The sequence below is a fragment of the Emydura macquarii genome, unplaced genomic scaffold (assembly GCF_026122565.2).
Source record: "Emydura macquarii macquarii isolate MOO-44397 ecotype Brisbane River unplaced genomic scaffold, CSIRO-AGI_Emac_v2 contig_2422, whole genome shotgun sequence".
Classification (NCBI taxonomy): domain Eukaryota; kingdom Metazoa; phylum Chordata; order Testudines; family Chelidae; genus Emydura; species Emydura macquarii.
In genome coordinates this window covers 8618470-8642172 of record NW_027132559.1, presented here as the reverse complement: position 1 = coordinate 8642172, position 23703 = coordinate 8618470, and the positions used below count along the sequence as shown (strand labels likewise).

At 37.5% G+C, this 23703-nt stretch overlaps 1 protein-coding gene across 4 annotated transcripts in view; it reads right to left on the bottom strand.

Moving 5' to 3' along the window:
• The window catches only part of NEK10 (NIMA related kinase 10), a 163276-nt gene that overhangs the window by 82684 nt on the left and 56889 nt on the right, over positions 1-23703 (bottom strand). For all 4 annotated transcript variants that reach the window (XM_067561623.1, XM_067561620.1, XM_067561621.1 and 1 more), the window contains one exon: positions 19473-19548. In XM_067561623.1, coding sequence (XP_067417724.1) covers positions 19473-19548 — 76 coding nt within the window. The remainder of the gene's footprint in view (positions 1-19472; positions 19549-23703) is intronic.

Below are 23703 nucleotides of genomic sequence, written 5' to 3'. Positions count from 1 at the left end.
AGAAGGGAAAAACACAAGAAGCTGAATGAAAATACACCATCTTACCATCAGCACCAACCCACCAGAGAAAAAAGAAAAACAGAAAAGCAGTTGCCACCTCACAGTTTTTCTTGATATAGCTTATTGCAAGCTACAAATACCCAAATGGAATTACAGCTTCATAATTACTATTAAAAGCAATGAAAGATTGTGTTTATTTTCCTGGTCATAGATTATTTCAAACATTTTGTTTCTTTTTGGCAAAGTGTGTGTGTTTTCCTTCTTACTTATCTTTAAAGCAGAACATTTACAGACACACTATACCTCAAGAGTCTATATAAAATTAATCACCTCACTTCCAAGAGATTTTATACACTATAAGCAGGGAGGGAGAGGTGGAAGCACTCTTCTTATCTTCAGTTTGCAACTTTACAATGTAATAAATCCTTTGCTACCATGTGGAGATTTAATTCTAAAATGGGCAAAGTCAGTTGATAAGGTAGCTCCTATTTTTTTTTTATCATGGCTTCCATCAAAACTCTAAAGGGTGTAATCTCCACATTTTTCATTTTCTACCCTATGCATTCTCTTCCCAGAAAGCTTCTCTCAACACATTTAACTCGGTCTGTGGACAGCAACAATTATTTGAGATCAAATTTTAGCAGGTCTCCAATGAATGTAGGACTTACATTGAGATTATCTGACAGTTCCTTCCCTCAACCTTCTATTAATATCTTGGGGGAAAACCCTGCTCATTATGCAAAGTATGCATCTTTACATCATGCAAATGAGCAAAACTGAATACTGTCCAAAATTGAAAGGTTAAAGGATCCCCTGACTCTTCCTGATTGGCACTGAGCATCTCCTTCTGTATAAAATAAGACTCCCCCACCCCAACAGCTGTAAAGTTCACAACATTGTTACAGTTCACAGCTACCTAGCAACCAATTAACAACAATTTAGAGAAAGCACAATCTTCACCTAGCACCATTTAACACATATGGATTGTCCATCACAATCAGAAGCAGGTGCCCTCAAAAATCACTGGTTTTTTTCTGAGATACCTTCCTTGAGTTTTCTTTGAAGAGTTACACTATACAGTTATGGAAATAAATAATTACACAGACACCAATTTAAACTTTAAAATCTATTTTTATTTCATTTAATTGAGAAAATAAAATATTTAAATGTAATATTACATTGTTCTTGTTGATAAATGAACTGACAAATAACTAATTGATATTAAATACCAAGTTTTAGATGTGCTAAAAATAGCAACTTAGAAAAATAATTCACAGGTCTAAAGAGGTATTAGAAAGTGTCCCAGGAGTTGTGAAAACGTCCCACTAATTTATTTTTAATTGATTATTTCACAATATATTTTAGTAGAACAATTTTTACCACCAGTTAATTGGGATGGGGTTTTTTGTTTGTTTTACTGCTATTACTGTTTTCTTTTATTGCTTTATTTTAAAGAACCCAACCTTTCCACGTTTTTGAAAGAATTGTTACAGATGGTGGTATCCATTTAGGCTGTGTGCGCAGGCCAAAACATATAGCAGTCCTTTCAATCCTCGACTGGAGAAGTCATCCCTACTGGTCCTGCTGGCAGGACTTAGAGCACACTTAAGTTGTTCTATATTACAGTGAGGGCCAAAATGGCCTGACCACTGGCCCCAGGTTGGGATAGCAGAAAGGCTGCTTAGAGGTACGTTTACCCCCCTCTCCTCTGCTTCACTGAGTATGAATTCAGCCCAGCTGAGAATCTGTCCCCCTGACGATGTATTCTTCATATAGAAGAAAGAGGCTGAATCCTTGCTTTAAGCAAAAAATCACAATGAAACCCTAACTATGATGGTGCAGTCATCCTGCAAGCCTGAGCTACTTTGCTCAGGTTGCCTCTTCAGAATTATCAAAGCTTTTCATTAAGAAGGAAATCATTCTTCATCAGCTGGGACAAATACAAGAAGTTTGAATTGCAGCTCCAGTGCCTAAAGTGGTCTTTTCCTTTTAATGAATAAAGTTAGGGAGTTTGCACTAGTATGGTGTAACCACAGATATTCGCTGAAGGTTTCTGGACACATCACAAGGGTGAACACAGAATGGATGTGGGTTTGAGACAACTGAGGGTCTCTCTACACTTCAAGCTGGGGGTGTAATTCTCAGTGTGAGGAGATTTGCTTGCCTTAGCTCCCATTGAGCTAGTTAGTGTACTAAAAATAAAGTGCAGCCATGGCAATATGACAAGGAGGAGGGGCTAGCTGGCCTGAATGTGTACCTAGTGTCTCTGACAGGCACACTCGTGGCAGCTAGCCCCTCCTGGTGCTTGCACTGCTGTGGCTGTATGCTGTTTTTAGTGCATTAGCAAAATCAGAGTTAGCACGGGTATGTCTCGTTGAGCTGGAATTTATACTTGCAGTTTGAAGTGTAGACAACCCTGAGAGAAATCTGACAGTTGGCCAAGTTTGAAAATCAGGCACATCTGTGCTCAACAAACAAAAGATTAAAGTCTGTATTTGAGGACTTTTTTAGTATTTTCTTTTTAAAAAATGGGAGAGAGGGGACGAAACTTTTCAATTTCTTAAGAATAATATAAAACTTACAGGCCCTAAAGGACAACTGTCAATAAAAGTGCATAATGGAAAGAAATATTCTCCTTATAGAATAGGACATTAGATTAGTAAAGATTACTAAAACTGTAAAAGTTGTTTTTAAAAAGAAAGGAAACAAGTACTTGTTGGGGAACTAAGAAAATATTGAGATAACACTAGAACACATTTTAAGTTTATGGTTCTTTGCCCAAAGGAATCTGAGAAACCAGCAAATGATTTATTTGAAAAGATCCTTTTTAGATGAATGGTAGTACTAATGATAGCTATTAGATGTCAGCTATATGTGCAAAGGCAGCTTCCACTGAAACAAAATGACTCAATTTTATTCTTACTTCATAATGCCTAATTGTATCTTTTCTTGTCTTTTTGTGAGTGGGCAACTACAGCTAGGTCAATCACAGTTTTACTAAATTAAAGGTAACAAAAAGTTTCAGATTAACTTTTCTCAAGGTCTTTTCGTAATACAAAAGTTACATGGGAAATGTTTAGCATTTCACATGCCATTATTAGCTACAGATCATTTGAAAAGAGTGCAGATGATCATTTTACTAGGAGAGGAATTTTGCATTTATAAGATTAATACAGTATATGCTGGTAAGAACACTATCATATCTATGTTCCAATATTTTTCCACTGTATTCCTATTCTATTTGTGTATATAACTGGTAGTTGTTAGAGAATACTCATGTATTGTACCTTATACACCTCTACTGCTTTACTGCTGCATATTTATCTAAATTACTTTTACTACCAGGGAGCTGGAAGTGTTAGGAAAAGCATCAGTAAAGTGAATCTATGTATTCTTTATGAAGGCTCCTGGAAGAGTTGTAAATAATTGTTTCATTGAGTATGTAATTTTTTTAAAGAGCACTTTTTAAAACTAATGGGTAAAGTTTTAATCTGTAATTGATGTTCACCAAAAGTTCTATTCAACATAAACCATATTCAAAGGGTCTAATACTGTTGATAAATGAAAAGATGAATGTGATCTAAAAGCCTCCAGAAATATCATAGCAAGTCTCCCAGAACAATCTATCGACATTTTCACAATCCCCTGCTCCAAGCACCAACTGTAGAGGATAGCTGCCAAGAATTCTCAAAATGCACAGGGTCATATGGAGTTGGAAGCATGGAAGATATGAATATGCCAACCAGTTTCAAGATGGTTATGCCCTAAAGAGTGTTGCTAGGTGGATGCACCAACCTGTGCTTGCTTCAATCATGTTTTAATTTAATAAGTACCTGAGCAATAAGGTGTTGGAAAGAATATGGTTCTGGCACAATTATGTATATTGTACTAGGTTCAAAAGTTGTAGTTTAAATAGCTCCTAAAGGATCCCTAGGGTCTTAGAGTTTACAGAGCTTTTTATTAAATTCATTAAAAGGAGTGTAAAAATATTGACTACAATGAATGTCTACAAATTATTGGGGGGAATACGTGCAGTATAAAGAGACTTAAAATCTATATAAAATTATCCCTTGAAAAATATTTATAAAATCAGTCATCATATTGGTTGATTTCTTAATAATTCAGCTAATTCCTTCATCATCAGGAATACCACATTCAACAGAAAATGTACGTTGTGAGATATCTGTCTCTTACTACACACCTAAAGTGGACTAGTCTCCCAGAAAATATGTACATGGCAGTGGTTGTTTAAATATATACATCCCAATTCAAAGATACATTCAGGGGTCTGTTGAATTCTGCAGTCAGAAGAGGACTTTAAGAATATGCAATTCCAGTAACACAGCTGTCCTGTGGCACCTACAGTATAAACATTTGCAGCAGAATTCACTCATTTTTGCCACAGAGATTGGCACTTAAACACTCTGCAGAATGCCTGGAGCTTTGGCTATAAGTACTTGTTTGTCATTTATAAGTGGACTGCAATTATTAAAGTTTCACTGATTATTAGAAGCAGCAACTCACAATTGATGGGTTATATAAATTGTAAAAATAAGTGTTAGAAAATTGTGAATATAATCTCTCTCCCACTCAGAAGGATAAAATCACAAACATTACATTGTGTAATCACATTGAGAGCATTTCACATAAAGATATAATGCAGTTAGGATTTGTTCTTTTCATGCATTATATTTGCTCATCAGGAAAAAACATGCTGTGTGTCTGACTGTAAAGTCTATTATTTATTATTGGGCATACCAAATGCTATACATTGCATTGAATTATCTCGTGGATTTTTTTATACTTGTTTCAGGAACAATCTAATGAGGCTTACAGACTCTTAACACAAGAACTGATGTTTGTAGCAAGCTTCTCCCTGTACTTCACAGATCTCATTATTCCTGAAGAATGTAATCAATGTACTACTTTTCAGGCTATAAAGAAAATGTTACAATTATCTAATTAAGCTCAAGTTCTCATGTGCATAGTTGTCTGAACTGGTTTCATGCCTCTGAATTTTCAGAATTATCATCTGCAGTTCTGACTAGTTACAAGCACAAATGCAAGCATCAACACATAGTTTAGTGCTCAATCACATAAAGAGCCTTTGGGAGACAAGAAACAGAAAATATGTATTAAAATTCTAATTTACACTTACTATTCCTTCAAATATGTCTTAGAACACATCTAAAACAACCACAGCAGAAAATATACACCAAATTTGAAGTGCAAAACTTAATTTCAATGTGACTTCTGCTTAAATATTATATAAGACAAGGTTCACTGCTTTGTCCAAAGATCAGAAGTATGTTTCTTCTTATGCAACAACAAATCTTGCAAACTGTCAAACTGCCAGACTAAAATTAAGTATTAAAGATCAATTATATTTGTAACTTGTGGCAAAGTGCTATCCAAGCTTTTAAAAATTAGAATATTCATATTCTAAAGATGCTCCTATCATGTATTTGAAAGGCACAATTAAGAAATTATTCCTTTTTACCATAAATGTTTTGCAGCAAATCAACTGCAATTTCTCATCAAATACTTTGTGTGCAAGCCCTAAATCTGTAATCTTATGTACAGGTCAAAAAAAGAAATGGACTGTTCTTCTTTTATGGAACAAGAGCCCTATCACTTCAAAAATATAAAAAATTTTCACTTGTTGAGTCGTATATTTTCAAAATGAATTGCATACAAATTTTCTGTGCAAATAGTACATCTGCTGAGCCATTACAAGAAATAACTGCTTATATAAAATGGAAAGAGGCTGGAAAAAGAGCAATATGGTGGAAAAGGAGCATCAACAGCAGCAAAGCAGGTTATTTATAATTCTATAGTCAAAATTTGAGTCACAAACACAGACTTGTCTATGACTCATTACAATAATGTACAGGTTATGTGACTTCTTAAGTATTGGAATATGATGAATCCTAGCCTGACAAGTAAATAATGTGATAATCTTCTGTTTTAGCACACATGATAAGTTTAAGTAAGTTAAAGTGGATAAAAGGCCACAAAGTACTTTGCTCCTGTGCTGAATAAATAGTCTGCCTCGATTTTTCTTTTGCGGATTCAAGTAAATCCTAAATGTGAGTCTTTCACTAAATTCGTATTTCTAGAGATCCCTAATTCCACTAAAGATATAGGTAAAGGTTGTCCCAATTAGCTCTGATATTTTAAAAGGGTTGGTAATTTACCATCTCTTTTTAAACACAAATTAAGACCCCAAATCTGCAACAAGGTTCATGTGGGGGGACTCTGCACAGAGCACAGGATTGGGACTTACAATATATTTAAAAGTACTGAAAATATAATAAAGTATAAATATTTCAATGAATATTTTAATACAATACTTACAATATATACTTTAACATATGTTTCATGACATGCCATGACAAACTATGGGCAGAGCAGACAAGTATGTATGACAAATGGATCAAAGTTGAGACTAAGGGTCGGGTGGATGAGGTTTAGGAGCAGAGTATCAGCTTTGTACCCCACAATCTGACCTCTGAACACTGTAAATGTTAACCTTGAGTGTAAGAAGAAATTTTATTAAATATCTTAGTTGGCAAGGGACAAAATTGGATAAATAACCTAATTGGACTCTCAAGAGACCCTATAATGAGGAACACATTTTTTTAAGTAGAATTCATCCTTCTCCAGGGAAATAAACTAGTGCCACCACCAATTTTTCATAAGAAATAAAGGGGAGAGACTCTACTGTATATGTGTATTTGTATACAGTAATCAGACAAAGCAACTAGACAGGTTTTCACTTTTACCTAGATTTGTATGAAAATATATTTGTTTCCTGCATATGCTTGACTTTAAATTTAATAAGATCATTTCAACACAAGTTTTAAATTTCTGATTTTTCAAATTCCAATAGGTACAATTTATATTTTACATTCAAATATGCATTCTGATTTTGAGATAGGCTCTGTTGCTCAAAAATGCTACTCCACATGGTAAGTTTATTCCCCAACACGCTTCACATTAACCAGAATTACTTAGCCACCTACACTAACCACATGTACTTGGGTAAAACAGATCTTTGAAATATTTACTATCAGTTGCCTTGTAGATTGTCCTGGTACAGCCTAATAATACATCCTGTAATCCTAAACATAATTTAAGCATGAAAACTTTGAAAATCCTTATACCATTTCTATTATTAAATTAAAACATGGAGAAGATACCTGTCTTATCTCCTTAGTACGTGTCTTGACCAAATGGGAAAGAAAACATTACTTTCCATTCGAACTATGATTATTCAAGAGTGTCAGATGTGCCCCCTCATGTTCTCACTACATCCATGGACCCTCTTTGACACCAATTTATTCCGGTGCTCGGGTCATCCTTGATTACCTATCTTTAGACATTAAGATGGATCTGTCCATTCACAGGGTTAGGTAGCTGATCTGATGTTGGTCTAGACAACAGTTCCCAACCTGGGGGGCGGGACTCCCTTGCGGGGGGGGGGGGGTGCCAAAGATTACAGGGGGTCCATGAGGCTTCAGTAATATTGAGGTCATCTGCACCGGTCAGAGCGCAGGAGCAGCCCCTCCAGTCCCACACTGGCCAGTGGGGGTCTGGAGCCAGGGCCCCCCTCCATTACCCTCAGTCCATGAGGGATGAGAAGAGGCGGGGCCCACATGGGGCATGCGTTGGCGGCTGCACCAGAGAAGTCTTAGCTTCTTACTCAGGTAAGAGTAATTTATTATTATTATTTATGTAACTGAGGATTATTATCATTATATGTGTTTATAGTGTGTGTTTATGGCCGGTAAGGGAGTGGGTCGGGGAGTAAAGGGGGGTGCGTGTTTTACCTAGTGTTTACCAGTGGGGCTTTCACTCTAAAAGGTTGGGAGCCACTGGTCTAGACTTCTAAGGACTCCTTGGTGATGAAAGCAAAGAGCATCTGCTGCCTATTGGTACAGGTTCAGGTTGTGAAGGCCCTACACACTGAGCAGCAATTAAAGGAAGGAGGTTCCCCCAAGCAGAACAAATAGCAGATACATGCATGTTTCTGAGAACATGGAGGAGCAAGACTGGCCACCATTTAAATCCACACTTCTTATCTGAGTCCTTGAAGGCATGGTCTGAGAACTCTAGGTCCAGAATAAAAAATAAATATCCAACAGCACAAACTACCTGACATATCTTAGTTAACTAAAAAACAGTAAAACAGCTATAAAAACTAAGGACTTCTGAATCAATCCTACCAGAAATTGCTCCAGAAATGATCAGATGGTCCCTATTATCTATGGTGGATGGCTAGTTACGGCCATTTGACTGAAAGAAGGCACTTGTGTGGCTCCAACAGGCACTGCTTTCCCTAAAGCTCAGTGGCACCGAAGGACAAAACAAAAAATTAAGTACACTAGAAGCAGAAAGCCTGTCAAAGAGTGAGTGGGGCCACTGTATGATCAAGGTGCTAAAGGAGGACTCATGGAAGACAAGACCACTGCAGAGCACCTAAATTAATTCTATATATTAGTCTTTCCTGCAGAGATTGTGAGGGAGATTCCTATGCCTGATCCATTCTTTTTAGATGACAAATCTGAGGAACTGTCCGAGATTGAGGTGTCGATAGAGAAGGTTTTGGAACAAATTGATAAATTAAACAGTAATAAGTCACCAGGACCAGATGGTATTCACTAAAGAGTTCTGAAGGAATTCAAATATGAAATTGCAGAACTACTAACTGTGGTATGAAACCTATTGCTTAAATCGGCCTCTGTACCAGATGACTGGAAGATAGTTAATGTAATGCTGATTTCTAAAAACGCTTCAGAGGTGATCCTAGCAATTGCAGGCTGGTAAGCCTAATTTCAGTACCAGGCAAACTGGTTGAAACTATAGTAAAGAACAAAATTAGCATAAATGAACACGATTTGTTGGGGAACTGTAAAGGGAAATCATGACTCATCAATCTATTAGAATTCTTTGAGGGGTCAAAAAACATGGACGATGGTGATCCAGTGGATACAGCGTACCCGGACTTTCAGAAAGTCTTTGACAAGGCCCCTCACCAAAGGCTGTTAAGCAAAGTAAGCAGTCATGAGATAAGAGGTAAGGTCCTCTCATGGATCAGTAACTGGTTAAAAAACAGGAAACAAAGAATAGGAAGAAATGGTCAGTTTTCAGAGAGGAGAGAGGTAAATAGGAATCTGTACTGGGACCAGTGCAATTCAACACATTCATAAATTCCCTGAAAAAAGGGGATAAATAGTGAGGTGACAAAGTTTGGAGCTGATACAAAATTATTCAAGATAGGTCCAAAGCTGACTGCAAAGAGTTACAAAGGCATCTCACAAAACAGGGTGACTGGGCAACAAAATGGCAGTGAAATTCAGTGTTGTGAAATACAAAATAATGCCCACTGGAAAACATAATCCCAGCTAGACATACAAAATGATGGGGTCTAAATTAGCTGTTACCACACAAGAAAGAGATCTTGGAGTCATTGTGGATAGTTCTCTGAAAACTTCCACTCAATGTGCAGCGACAGTCAAAAAGCTAACAGAATGTTAGGAACCATTATGAAAGGGACAGATAATAAGATAGTAAATATCATAATGCCACTATATAAATCCATGGTATGCCCACTCCTTGAGTAGTGGATGCAGTTCTGGTCGCCTCAACTCAAAAAAAGAATAAGAATTTGAAAAGATACAAAGAAGGGCAACAAAAATTATTAGGATATGGAACAGCTTCTATATGAGAAGAGATTTAAAAGACTGGGACTGTTCAGTTTGGAAAAGCGATGACTAAGGGGCAATATGATAGAAGTCTATAAAATCATGAATGGTGTGGAGAAAGTAAAAAAGGAAGTGTCATATTCCTCTTTCCCATAACACAAGAACTAGGTGTCATCCAATGAAGTTAAAAGGTAGCAGGTTTAAAACAAACAAAAGGAAGTACTTCCTCATACAATGCACAGTCAATCTGTGGAACTCGTTTCCAGGCATGCTGTGAGGCTAAAAGTATAACCGGGTTAAAAAAAGAATTAGATAAGTTAATGAAGGATGGGTCAATCAATGGCTATTAGCCAAGACGGTCAGAGATGCAACCCCATGTTCTGGATGTCCCTAAGTCTCTGGGGGCCAGAGGCTGGACTGGACAACAGGGGATGAATCATGCAATAATTGCCCTGCTTGTTCATTCCCTCTGAAGTATCTGGCACTGGCCACTGTAGGAAGACAAGAATACTGGACTAGATGGACCACTGGTCTACCCAGTATGGCCATTCTTATGTTCTTTATTCCATAGAAAGGAATAGCTGAGGCCACCTCAAAGAAAAATCATTCTTATCTTTTTAAATTAACTCTTTTGGAGCTGATAAGTCCAGAGTTCTGTTGTTAGCACAACTGCAAAATGCATTTGTAACCACATTTGTAACCAAAATTCTGCTCCTGGTGCTAATGAGCTAAGACATATTTTCTGCAAAGTTCCACAGCAGGGAAAAAATATCTTGAAAAATTCCATGTGGTGGAGATAATGAAAAATGAGCTGCTTTCTTTTCTCAAGGGTGCAGATTTAGTAGTGGAGGAAAAGAGGCAAGGAATGTGTATATTGACACACATAGAGTACAAGATTTCTTGGGAACTGAATGTCCCAATCCCACAGATCTTGGGTCATATACACTTAGTAGCAATCCCGTTGCATGCCTTTTATCCTTCCCCTGCCAAGAACTGGCAGCATGACTGGCTTACATGTAATCCTGCCATCAGGTCCCAGCAGTTTGCCACATAAATTAAGGTACATGACTATGGAAGAGAACCTCAGCCCCATTCTGGTCAACTAGGCTCCTTCCATAAGGTTGAAATTTTACAACAAATATTGTAGGAAATGATGAGGGAAGTACCCCAAGCAGCAGACGGGCTCAGTCCTAGAAGGGGTGATGAGAAGACTGCTAGCAACTCTGCAAGCAGATAAGGGATGAACTGGGAATTGAGTGCTCAAAGCTGTTTAAACATAACTATCTGACTGAGCTCCTCATCTCCTCCTCTCCTTACCAACTCTCTGCCCCAAACTCCCCAGCTGTCTCAGATCCATGCATAAGAGGAGAACACAGGTATTGTTCATATTATGCCTCCCCCACAACTGTCTAAGCCATCTCTAGGGAGGAGGGTGGATATTTCTCCTTTGATACTCCCAGGTTGCCTCCTATTTCTTGTGAGGAGCACAGGTGCTCCTTTGCAGGATTCCCCACCCAGATGTCTATCCTATTTCTGGTGCTGATTCTCCTCCATCCCAAATTCTTTTGGAGGGAAACCACAAGCACACCTCTTTCTTCCTATCCCAACAGTCTTTCGTGGGGTGGCTGCTCCATGAGGCAGATGCCTGGCTCGTTATGCTGACTCACATGTGGCTGGTGCTGTGGCTGGCCTGTGGCCTTTAATGACAAAGTACATACCCACCTAAGTAGAGGATAGAACATTTTCTTGGGGGCAAAAGGTTAAGAAGAGAAAAGCAGTGCCATTTACTTCCCTGGTCCTCACTTTTTTAAAGAGGAATCCAGGGAGGAGGATGACAATTGACTAGTGAGTGTTTGGAAGGCAGTGATTTAATGGTAAACAGTTAGAGATCTTTAAGTATAATTAACACTCAGTGTGCTGGACTCAGCTGAAAAGAGAGGTAGAGAGAATAGCAGGGAAGGAATATCCTATGCCCAAACCAAGAACAGACTATGGCAGGTAAGTGCAAGTCTCTACTATTCTGTTCCAAAGCTCAGAAATCTGGCCACAGTGAAAAAGTAAGCAACTCAGCAAAAGCCACACTCCAAACTGAAGTACATTTGTGTGAGAGCACGAACTGATCACTAATGACACAAAAACACAGCATTAGGAAGACATCAATAAGAAAACAACATGAGGTTGCTTATTTATGTACACAGGCACTGGAGACTGGGATGGCACAGCATGTGTTGGCAACAGAGCATAGAGGAAAGGAACACAATAGAAAAACTGCCAGGATACTAGACTGATGACATCAATGACAGGAAAGAGGAAAGAGTGAAAGAAAAGGAATTAATGGTAGAGTAACTACAGTTCAAATGTTACAGTAACATAAAGCTCATCTGAATGTTCATCCTCTGCCATTAGCAGGAAAGAAAAAGGAGAATTAATGGCAGTAAACAAATATCAGTAATATTAGCACTAGGAGAAAGAAGATATTTACACGTTCATAAAATATTTGGATCAAATGACTGCTTTTGGCTGGTGGAAAGTTATTCATTCATATTATATATATTCTCTGTCTCAAAAGGATCACAAATGTAAAGTCTCAAATCACTGAAGCAAAGGATTAAATGACAATTTTGTCACCACTGACATTACTTTTATGGAATGCCCACACAAAGAAAAAAGCAATAATGTACTTCCCAGAGAGACAGAACTCTATTGGCTTGGTAGATTAGTAAATTTCTTTCCAAACTAGTGGATTAAATTCACCATCTGTTCAGCAAAATGATTATACTCTACTTCTTTTATATTTTAAATAGATTAAAGCAAATCTTCAGAGTCTGGAGGAATGTGTGTGAGCAGGGTGTGTGTATGTCTGTGTGTCAGTACATGTATGCGCACACATGCGCACGTTGACATTAAATGTTGTTAACTTCTCTTTCATCAATGAAGCTCAAAGCATGACTTTGTAAGACTCATATATTGAGTTACACTGACTAAAAGAACTCTGCTGTTACTGGAATCCAGAGTTGGAAGATACCTACTAGGTCATCTAGTTGATTTCTCTAACAGTACAGGACTGTTCGCCAGGAGATGTTTTCTAGTATTCTGTCCTATCTATTGTTAAATATGCCTAGTGATGGGACTTCTAGCTCTTCCCCAGGAATATTATTCTGCTGGCAAATACAGTAAGCCTAGCAAATGGGACATTCTACCAACATTTTCCCTTTCTTCATTACACATCATTCTTAGTCTAATCCCCTTGTACAATCTAAATAATACTTTTCTTTGTTTGATATTTACATCATTCAATACTGTTAGACTATTATTCTCCCACCTTGTTGTTATTAAGACAAGCTGTATAAATTTAACTCTAATCTTTTCTCATAAATCAATCCCTCTAGTTCCTTGTTTTTAATGCTCTTCTCTGAACTTCATCAATTTGTCAGTATCTTTCTGGTAACATGGTTTCCATAATGAAAGACAGTGTTCCCGGTGTGGTTGCATCAGAGCTGTAAAGAAAAAGATTATTACCTCCCAATCTTGAGATATACTGTCTTTGTTTATTCTGCCTCAAGCTTCACTGGCCTTTTGGCTGCCATTTCACACTGCTAATTGATGACTGAGTTACCCATGACTAAGTTACCATTCACTTTCACTATTACATTTCATTTGGTATCACAGCTTTGAAGGTTCCTCCCCTCCAAGAGAATAGCTGTATTTTCAATTATTTTCCCTGGTATAAATGTTTTTTGGTTTAAGTTGAATCTTATTTTATTATATTCTACTCATGTGAAAGGAGGGATGGCCCAGTAGTTAGAGTGCTAGTACAGGACTTACAAGAATTGGGTTCAATTCCCTACTCCACCACAATTTCCTGTGTGCGAGCAAGTTACTTTGCCTCTTTGTGCCTCCATTCCATACCTGTAACGTGGGAACAAATAGTACTTCCCTACTTTACAGGTGTATTGTGAGGATAAATACATTAAAGAGTGTAAGGCACTCAAATGCTACACTAATGGGAGTCAGATATGTACCTTGGATAGATAGATGTTTCTAGACGATTATCTATTTGTATGATTCCTTTACCCTCACTAGTATTTATGACTCCAATCAGTTTAGTTTTACTTGAAAGTTTTGTTAATGTGTGGTTTACTTTCCCTTCTGACTCATTAGTGAATGTATTTTTTTTAAAAGAACAGGATCTCACATGGGGTCCAACAACACTCCTCTAAGCACATCCCCAAAACTAAATGTTTTGTCATTTGCTGGATCTTAGTCTAGTCTTCCAGATAGCAGGTTTCAATCCACGTTAGTGTTTATAGCAAAGGTTATCTGAATTAATTTTGATTGCACTGTTTCCTTAGATACTGCATCTAAGGCTTCACTAAAATCCAAATAGGTTTCATTTACCACTTTTCTTTCATCCACTTATTCTGTAATTATATCCAAAATAAGAATGACATCCAATTAGTTTAGTAAGATCTAATATTCATGCTGATTGTTGATGGCTCCTTTTTCTTTCAGATGTTTAGTGATTTTTTTTTCTATCTATATTTATTCTGTTGTTTCACTGGGGTTAGAGGTTGCATTTAATTGCCAGGATCACTTTTCTTCCTCTTTCACAAGATTAATAATACATTTGTTTTCCCATCAATCTTTGATTAACTTCGTATTATTATTCTGGCAAAAGGATTATCTAAAAACAAAACAAATAAAACAAAAAAAAACCTGATGCTTATAAGACACAAATGGAGATTACAGCATAAAGTAGAAAAAGAATTTGCACTTGCATAGAGCTTCTTCATCTCTAAGTTTCAAAGTGCTTTACAAAGATGGGTAAACACTATTATACTTATTTTACAGAGGGGGTAACAGCAAAATTAAATAATGTACCCTAAATCACAAGAAAACAAGGAATTTTCAGCTTGATTTTTTTCTTCTTCTTATTTTTTGGTGTTCATTTCTGTTTTTCTGAGAGTACTCATGCAAAACATCTTCTCTTGTTTATCAACATACAGAAACGATTATTCCTTTTGGTGCCATTTCAGCCAAACCAGCAAATACTCTTTCCACTGCAAAGGATTAAAAATTAAATCCAAATGGAAGTACGACCTACTCCTGTTTATTATTAGTCCCTTAGCTAAACAATGTAGCCTTCTGATCAATGGAGTAAACTATCCCTTCCCAGGAGAGAGAGACTTTCTGTTTCATGGTCCAAAATGTGAGGGAGAGCAAGAGAGGCATGTCCCTAAACCATCAGGAATCATAAAAGATGTTTCATCAAAAGTTATTAAGGAAAAAATGTTTGATGCTTGCTAAAAGGAAGGAGATAACAGAGCATATGAACTTGCCAAAAGATCAGGAATAGACAGTAATGACAAATGGATATAGGGTTAAAACCCCAAACACAGCGTGTAGTCTTATCATGGGCAGACCTTTCCTACCTTTGACCGGTACTTGAGGTCTGACTCTGTCAGTTTGGCAACATTTATACAGTTTGCCATATCAATAAAGTCTCACAGAATGGAACTCGATCTCTGAATTCAATCATAACATTAGAACCTACTTCAACTTCTGCCAAATGTCTTCTTGTATTTTCATATGCAGATCTGGCTATCACATCCATGAATAAGACATATGTTAAATATTCAACTTATGTTGAGGCCTATTGGTCTACACTTGATTTGCAGCCATCATAAGGTCAATATCTTTTTGAGAGTGTGTGAAACAGAGAGATGGCAGACATCCAGGAAAGGAAAGATAATTTTCCATATCCATTCAATATTTGTCACCTCTTCTGGAGACAGATAAGAAAGATTCTGTCACTATTAACTTGGGCCAGATTGTTTCTGGTGACTTAGTCTAGTGAAAAGCTTCACAGCTCATTATCAGTCCTCAAAAGCATTATCATTTTGTATATATATTAAATACAGACACATTAGTTTAATATACTTTGCATTCAAAACTTACATATTGCAGGAGATTTGAATTCAAGGACATAACCAATTTAAAGGAATTTAATTAGCATGATTGTTCAAAGAACCAGAATAGAAAAACATAACAATTACAGAACATAATTATATAAGCCTCATTCTCTAAACATAAGGTCACATATAAAACAATGTCTGCTGTTGTTTCGTGATACTGAAACAAAAAAGTACTTTTGCAATTCCCCAGGCAAATTGATCCAGTACTTCCTCTCACAAGCCAGGCCTGAATATAAACTTGCTTAGTACATATCACTGTATGTTTTTCATATTACCTCAGCTGCTACATCTAATCCATACTGTATTTCCAAATTTAACAAATTTGACTCAGACACAACTTATTTTGACATTTATTAATTTGTTTCTGGACTGTATTTGTCCCAGAAGTGTCTTATATTTCAGACTATCCAAAACTATTATCCTACCAATTCAGAAAAAAGCAATTTCTGCCACTTTAAAATGACAGTGCTATATTTCTATTCCCTCTCTCTCTCTTTTTCTGCAGGGACTATGCTTGCTACTGCTGCTGCTACTATATGTATCCCAAGCATTCTGGTTATATTATAGCCTTTCACCTTTATTATAGGTCATTAAAAATAATCCAGTGCTAGTACTGATAGAGTCTTCAGGATGGGAGCATTGCTTAATGATTTATGCAAAATAACTTCAGCTCATCTAGCTCCTCATGAATAGCTTTTCCATATAAAAACTATGTCACAATTTGCACTAGCTGGCTCCATTGAAGGTAGCATCCAGTGCTTTCATCTCCTTGCAAGTCCTACTAACACTCATACATAATCACAGCATTTGTATGGAGTTCAATGTAATACACTGTCCTTTTAAAAGCTGATTATTATACAACTCCAGCACACATCTTCAATACGAGGACATCTGTCCCCAGTTCCTGCCTTATGTTCCTGATTGAAGAGTGGGCAAGGATCACTGCAGCAATGATTTCTGGTGAAGAGCAGAAGAGGAGCTGACAAGTGGTGTCCCAGAAGACCACATGCTGGGACACTGCTATAGAGAAGTGGAATTTCACCCTGCTCCCTCTTTCTAAACAGCTGGATAGAAGAGGACCACAAGAGTCCAAACATTGATTTGTGTTTAGGGATATCAAGATGAGGAGAGACAGGAATAAAAATGTAGGTACAACCAATATTTTAAAACCAAAAGCAATACCTTTAAACCTTCAAATGAGTAAACAGGAACTCATAGAGGATCTCAAATAGGCATTTAAGATGAATTGTTAAAGGTCCAACTGTCAGGTCTAGCTGAGCTATGTTTGGGAAAGGAAAAGAGAGGCCAAAGGTAGTTGTACACCATTATACCTCAATGATCCTGGAGATGACTGGGGGTTTGGTCCCAGGCATAAATTAGAGCAGCCTAAGAACTGCTCAAACTTGTGACTGGCTGCATCTGCCCCAAAGAGGCTGTTCCAGAAGCTGAGGATTGCTGGAGCACTGTAGCTCTTCAGCAACAAAAACTTTGCCCAGCCATGACCCTACATGCCTTCTAGAGGAGCTGGAAAGAATTGGTGTAGAGCCAGCTATACCAGCACAACATCAATCAGAGATTCTTCCATTCTTAGGGAATTTTTGAATAGTCAGCTAAGCACATTTTCCAGTATCTTATCCACTATACACTCATACAGAGCAGCTGTACTGGAGATCAGGATATGGACCTGAACACTTAAAGATGTTTAAAATCAGTCACGGGGACTAACTCCCCCTGAATGCCATTTTAAATTTGGTGGCTTCTGAGGAATGAATCTCAACTACCATTACTGCCGCAAAAGGATTTACAAGTCAAAATGGCAGCAGGGATTGGCGTAACAGAAGCCACAAGCCTCCCGGGGTACCAGAGCCCAAGCTCCATCCTGAGCCCAAATGTCTACTCTGCAATTTTATAACCCCACAACCTGAGCCTATGAATCTGACTCAGCTGACACTGGCCAACTGCGGGTGTTTTACTGCAGTATAAACATACCCTAAAAAGTTTGATGAAGGTAGCTAAGAGTATCACAGCATTAGACTTCAGAACTTACAGTGTGCAGTATTTATAGCCTACTTATCTGTCATTTATCCACAGTTTTCTTTTGTTTATTTCCTGTGTCAAATAAACTTTGCTTTATTTACAATAGTTGTAAGTAATAATTTATGCTAGTGCTAATAAGAGTTGCTGGAAGTTCCCGAGAGAAAGAAACCAATTTCTGACCTTAAGGAAGACGGATGTTGAATAAGGGCAACAGCATGAGCATCAAGTCACAAGTGAAGGCATAGCAGAGCCTACCCCAAAAGGATGCTGAGTGAAGCTAAAACAAACCAGGGTGGGAATAAGGAATGTTTGGAGACTGCAAGATTCCCTCTCCAGTTACTGTAAATGTATTTCATTAATAAAAATATAGTGAATTAAGCAAATTTTAGTAGACTTTTGCTCAGGAGTCAGACTGCAAAACACACAATTTATGGAATCTCAAATCCAGAAATGAGATATAATACTCGGAAGATGAACAATTCTTTAACTAATTCTTGATGCTAATTTTTCTAGCAATATCAGCAACAATTCGTAACTTAATGGGCAGCCTTGGAATAAGTCCACAGCATGTCAACTTCTACTAGCTGAAAACTGGGTTTGTGCTTTCTATGATTTATTCTGTAACATAGAATGACACCAAAACCTGCTCACTTTTGTTCAAAATACAACTTTTGAGAATGGGTGTATTTGTAATTTGTGATGTATATCATGAAAAAGAAAATATTTTAATATTTTGCATTGCAAGCATTTACTTCTGTTAGGGAGTATTTGACATACATCTAATGGTCTCAGTGACACATACTTTTCACATTTTGAGTTGAACCTTTTTGACAGATTCTACTCACCATTCCATTAACTAGAGATATTAAAATGCTAGTCAGTTAGGCAGCGGTAATCTTGTTGAAATTTAGGTAGTCTGATTGGTATTCTAATTTAACACAATATGGTCCCTCATTTTGACTTGTCCTCAAATAGAGATGTCAAAAGAAACAGCGCTGATTTGTCACAGTGAATAATGTACTGACTAAGGCAACAAACTTTTGGAGTTGTCATTCACACATTTATTGCAAAACTGTGAAATTACTGAAAATCATGCAGTTAAGAAAACATGAAGAAAGAAATTTCCAGTTGGCTTCTTAATCTCTAAGTGTCAAGATATTTTAGTGTAAATACAATAGAATCCCACTATAAGGACAGAAAAGGGTAATCCCTATTTTGATCATAATCAAAGGACCACTACAACAAGTCTATCAAAGAGTTAGCTTCCCAAATGCACACATGCAGTGAAGCAAAAATTTCCATCCTGCAAAGAGAGAGCAAGTTCTACTAAGTGTTTTAATGCCAATCAAGGTTATTAGCTCAAAATGGTACTCCCATATACTATACCACTATTTACCTGCAACTGAGTGGCCAACTAAAAGGTGTGTCATTCTTTCCCATCTTTGAAAAATCAAAGAACAAAACAAACAAACAAATATTTCCAAGCTGATTTTACAACCAAATGCTGACTGATCAGCACAATCAGCATAATTAAATCCATCAGTACCACCTGGAAATGCCTTTTGGAACACAACTTTTTCATCTGTATAATGTAACTGAACAATCACTACATGCACCGATCACTAAAATCAAATTCCATTGGGGTGCACATATTGTACCATTCGAAATCTTCCTTCATATTTCAGTCAGAGAAAAATAACCATGGAGACAGAAATCATTGTACTTGAAGATTCTATAATTATTTTATTCTTACCAGGAATAGAGAATAGTTCCCACAACTGATGTGAGTTTGCTGTTTTCTTGCTTCTGCTTTGCAAGACCAAAGTCAGCTGCAATACAGAAAAAAAGATTTACAAGTCATTAATATTTTCCTGGGACAGGCGTAGCTCCTTAAATCTTGCCCTTTAGGGTGACAATTAATGTATGTTCAAACAGCTGGAAAGTTTTTACACTTTGCAGCAATGTACCATACCATCTGCTCCTCTTCCACACCTATCTCTGCACTAATTAATGACACACATTTTAATCAGATGTATCAGATTTAAAAAAAAAATTAGAAAAGTATTTCTGGTGACCACTGGTGCAAAATGTAATACCAATTCCCATTTTTCAGATTTCTATCAGTGTCCCATTCAGTTGCTATGAACATGAAATATACATGATATTTAAAATAATCTAATAAAGTATATAAAAGCAGCAGTGGATAAATGCCTAAACGAACAGAAAATTAAATTAATGATAGAGGCAATTATTTAGCAACTTTTACTTTATTCTAAACCATAATAAATGGTTCAGCAGTAGCTGAAGGACAAAATTTCTCAGAAGTCAATGACAAAGAAACTTTAGTCTTACCACAGGACAAAAATTGTTGATTTAATTTTGGCCTTTTCTACACTAGAAGAATAAGTCGAGATAAGATATGTTAATTTTCAGCCACCACTATAATTACAGAGCTGGCTGATGTCCACTCTGCTCTCCATGGGTCCACACTGACACTGTGTCACCCTAGCTATGCCGACAAAAGCCCTATACCTCTTGTCAAGGTGGTTTTATTTTGTTGAAAAAACAGGGCAATTTTGTCAGCAGGGGAGGTGAGGGGGCGGAGGGAAGGGGGGAGGCAGGGGTGATTGCAGTGTGTACATCAGCACTGTTTTGTCAACAAAACAGAACTCTCTAGTGTAGACCAGGCCTCTGTCATGTAGTTATGAAAATACCCTTAGCCACGGTGAATTCTCAAGTGTATGTCGTTCATGCAATCAATACACGTACATCATTAAGAATCCCTGCTTTCTCACCAAAGTTCCACATAATAAACTTGCAATCTCATTACTATAAAAGCTATAGAACTATTGTGATAGCAAAAGCTATAGAACTATTGTGATACAACATCATACATAAGACTTTACTAGTCTTCACTAAACTAAATCACAGAAAGCATCAATGCATCTCAATTAAGTTTGCTAACCAAAGTTCAGAATTTTCTGTTATTTTCATAATTTGCAAGACTTAAAATGGTAAATAATCTTAATATTGTTTAAAATATTTGTATATATTAAGACCCTACAAAGCCTTATGCATGTGCTTAGCTTTAAGCAAATGAGGAGTCCCAAAGAGCATTAAAGTTAAGCATATGGTTTAATCTAAAAAGATCAGGGACAAAATAAGGTTGACTTCAATTTTAGTTACTGTGCCAGCATTCTGCCCTTCATTGCTCCCCATTATTTACATATTTAATTTTTTACTATTCTAGTAACAATAAAATACACAAATAAATATAAAATTTAAATCCACATTACTTAATTTTTTTCTCCATAGTTTGGTATTTTGCACTCTGGAAAGATTCCTTTCATCCTCAGGAAGGCTTTTGCCGCCCCCCCCCTCCCCCCTTTTTTCCCTCTCCTCCTTCCCACTGTGACAATATATATCATTTTTTGTTTTTGTTTCTTTTCGAAAAGCTGAATCAGGTATTGTCTCATCCTTGATTCGGCTGATCTGCTGTGAAACTTGAAGCAAGATGTTTAAAGGTGTTAAACTTTGGTGTTATGCTTAGATCTTTTTTCCCCTAATCTAAAACAGTGGATCCTGTATAGCAATAACAGCTGCTCTCCCTCATCTCCAAGAAGATGGATCATCCCAACTGGCTGCAGTTTTGGAACCAAGACCACAACTCTTAGTGCAAGCATGTAAGTGGGATTGCTCTGTATTAATCTACGAATGCTACATATTGTATATAATTGTCCTGTTATTGTAAAGGTAGGTACTGGGTAGCTATATTGAGTTATTGGGAGTTAAATGCATAGGTTAGCTCAATTTACTAGCTGGCTAATGAAAAAAGAACCATGAAGGCCAGACAATGGGTGCAGATATGCCACCTTCTGACAAACACAAGCAGGAAACAAGGCTGGGCAATTAACTGCCTAGAGCCCACTTACAGCTAAGACTTACATAGTTGTCATGCCTGAATCTAAAGACCAAAAGGACACTGCTTCTCCAAAGTGAGGATCTACACAGAGAGGGAGATCAGTTGTCAGGGGCTGCTCCTCTATAAAAGAGGGGGAAAGTCCATACAAGATGGTGTGACTAAGTCAGGTCCAGTATCATCAGGGAAATGGTAAGCTAGACATGCATGTGAGTTGTTTAGTGGACTCAAATGATCTTGCTCTCTTCTGTGCAGCTCTGTTCCTACTGTTAAGAATAAACAATATTTTGTTTTGGAGACAGCTGTATAGTCACTGTGCACTAACCTCTGGTCACAGCCCTGAAAGAAGGTGCGGCAGGGTGTGATCACAGTCAGGTCTGCTGAAAAATCCTGGGATGTGGCTAGGGACCTAGTCCTAGAGTGGGAGAATCATGAGATTCCACCTCAAATGGCAAAAACTGGAAGGCTGTCACCTGGAGGAGAGGATGCACTGGGAAACATGAGAGAGGGGTCTCAGGTGCAGGTAGCTCGGTCATCATGCCACAGCCTACCCACCAACACTCTTGTTTCAACTCCTGTTCTTGTTTATGCTATTACATAACAAAAATGATAGTTAAAAATGGTTGCCTTTCATCACAGGAACATGGGTGAAGTGTCTCAGAACAGGAGATGCATTTATAGGTTGGACAAATTTCTGGTGACTTTTATCCAGTTGACATTCAGGGCTCAGCCTAGCTGTAGCTTTCTCACCCCAAAAGGTCCATTGATATTGTTTTCAGTGCAGCAATGTCTAATGGTGTTAACAGTGTCAAAAATGTAAGATTGTTCCAGAAAGAAGCATATCTGATCTTGACAGTAGAGAGAAACAGTAAGGGGGGAAAGCTATTATGAGAAAAAGACTTGAACAAAAACAATTTATGGAATAATATATTTCATGTTTATAACCCCTAAATGACATAAGTTCTCATTCTTAGCAATAGAATTATAGGCTTCTTTAGGTTATCTGCAATGGATGAACTTGTATCTTCCACCGTTTGCTGTTTTTGTTATCTAGAGATAGTACCTAGTGAATTGATTCCCTGTGTTAAAGATAATAAAAATTAAGATTCTGGTCATTGCACATTTACCACAAAACCATCCTTATGCCTGAAATTTTGTCTACATAATTTATATTTCATAATACAGTAGCCACTGGGGAGATTTTCTAAAATCTACAAAAGAGGTAAAAGACATTGCACATTTCACACACAAGGTAGGGAGGGGTGAATGGAATATTAAATTTGACAAATAGTGTGAGCTTCCGTCCTTTTCAGTCTAGAACATTTATTTCACCCATTCCTGAACAATTGCGCCTCTTCCCCCAGATACAAACAAGGTAACAAGATTATGGGCATGTCTATACTACAAAGTTAACTCAACTAAATTTAAGTCGACATCCAGCCGCTGCTGTAATTAAGTCAGTTGGATGTGTCCACACTACGCTCTGTGTGTGTAGAGGCAGATAGGTTTGCAGCTAATTTTGATCAACCAGATACAAGGGCAATAAGAAGAGTCCACCAAGGAGCTCTGTCTCTGGAAGGCTTTGAAAACCCTTTCAGTAATGAGCCACAGTAACATGCACCACTTTTCTGCATTGTGCCATCCCCTCCATTGCATCAGTTTCCCTATACTTCCCCTTCCCCCCACAAACCTCCATGATTGGAATAAAGAGTATTTCATTGGCGAAACGCTGACTTTTATTGCACAAACATAAAGAAACTGAAAGAACAAGGAAAATAATTTAACCTTGGTCAAACGGTGTGATAAAATTGGGAGGGGAGAAACAAATTCAGCTTGTCTGTGAAAGCACAGAAGTCTTGCCCATCAAAAGTCTTCAAATGGCTGCCTTTTGTTCCTAGTACCCTCCCTTGGTGTTGAATGGAAGGGATTCTGAAGTCAATGCCAATTCCTGCCAACCAAAACACCAGCATATTAGGGAAACCATGACTGGAAATCACCATGGATGGGGGATCACATGCTCTGGGGTTTGTGGCATGAGCACTTGTAATGAAAACTTCTACTGTCT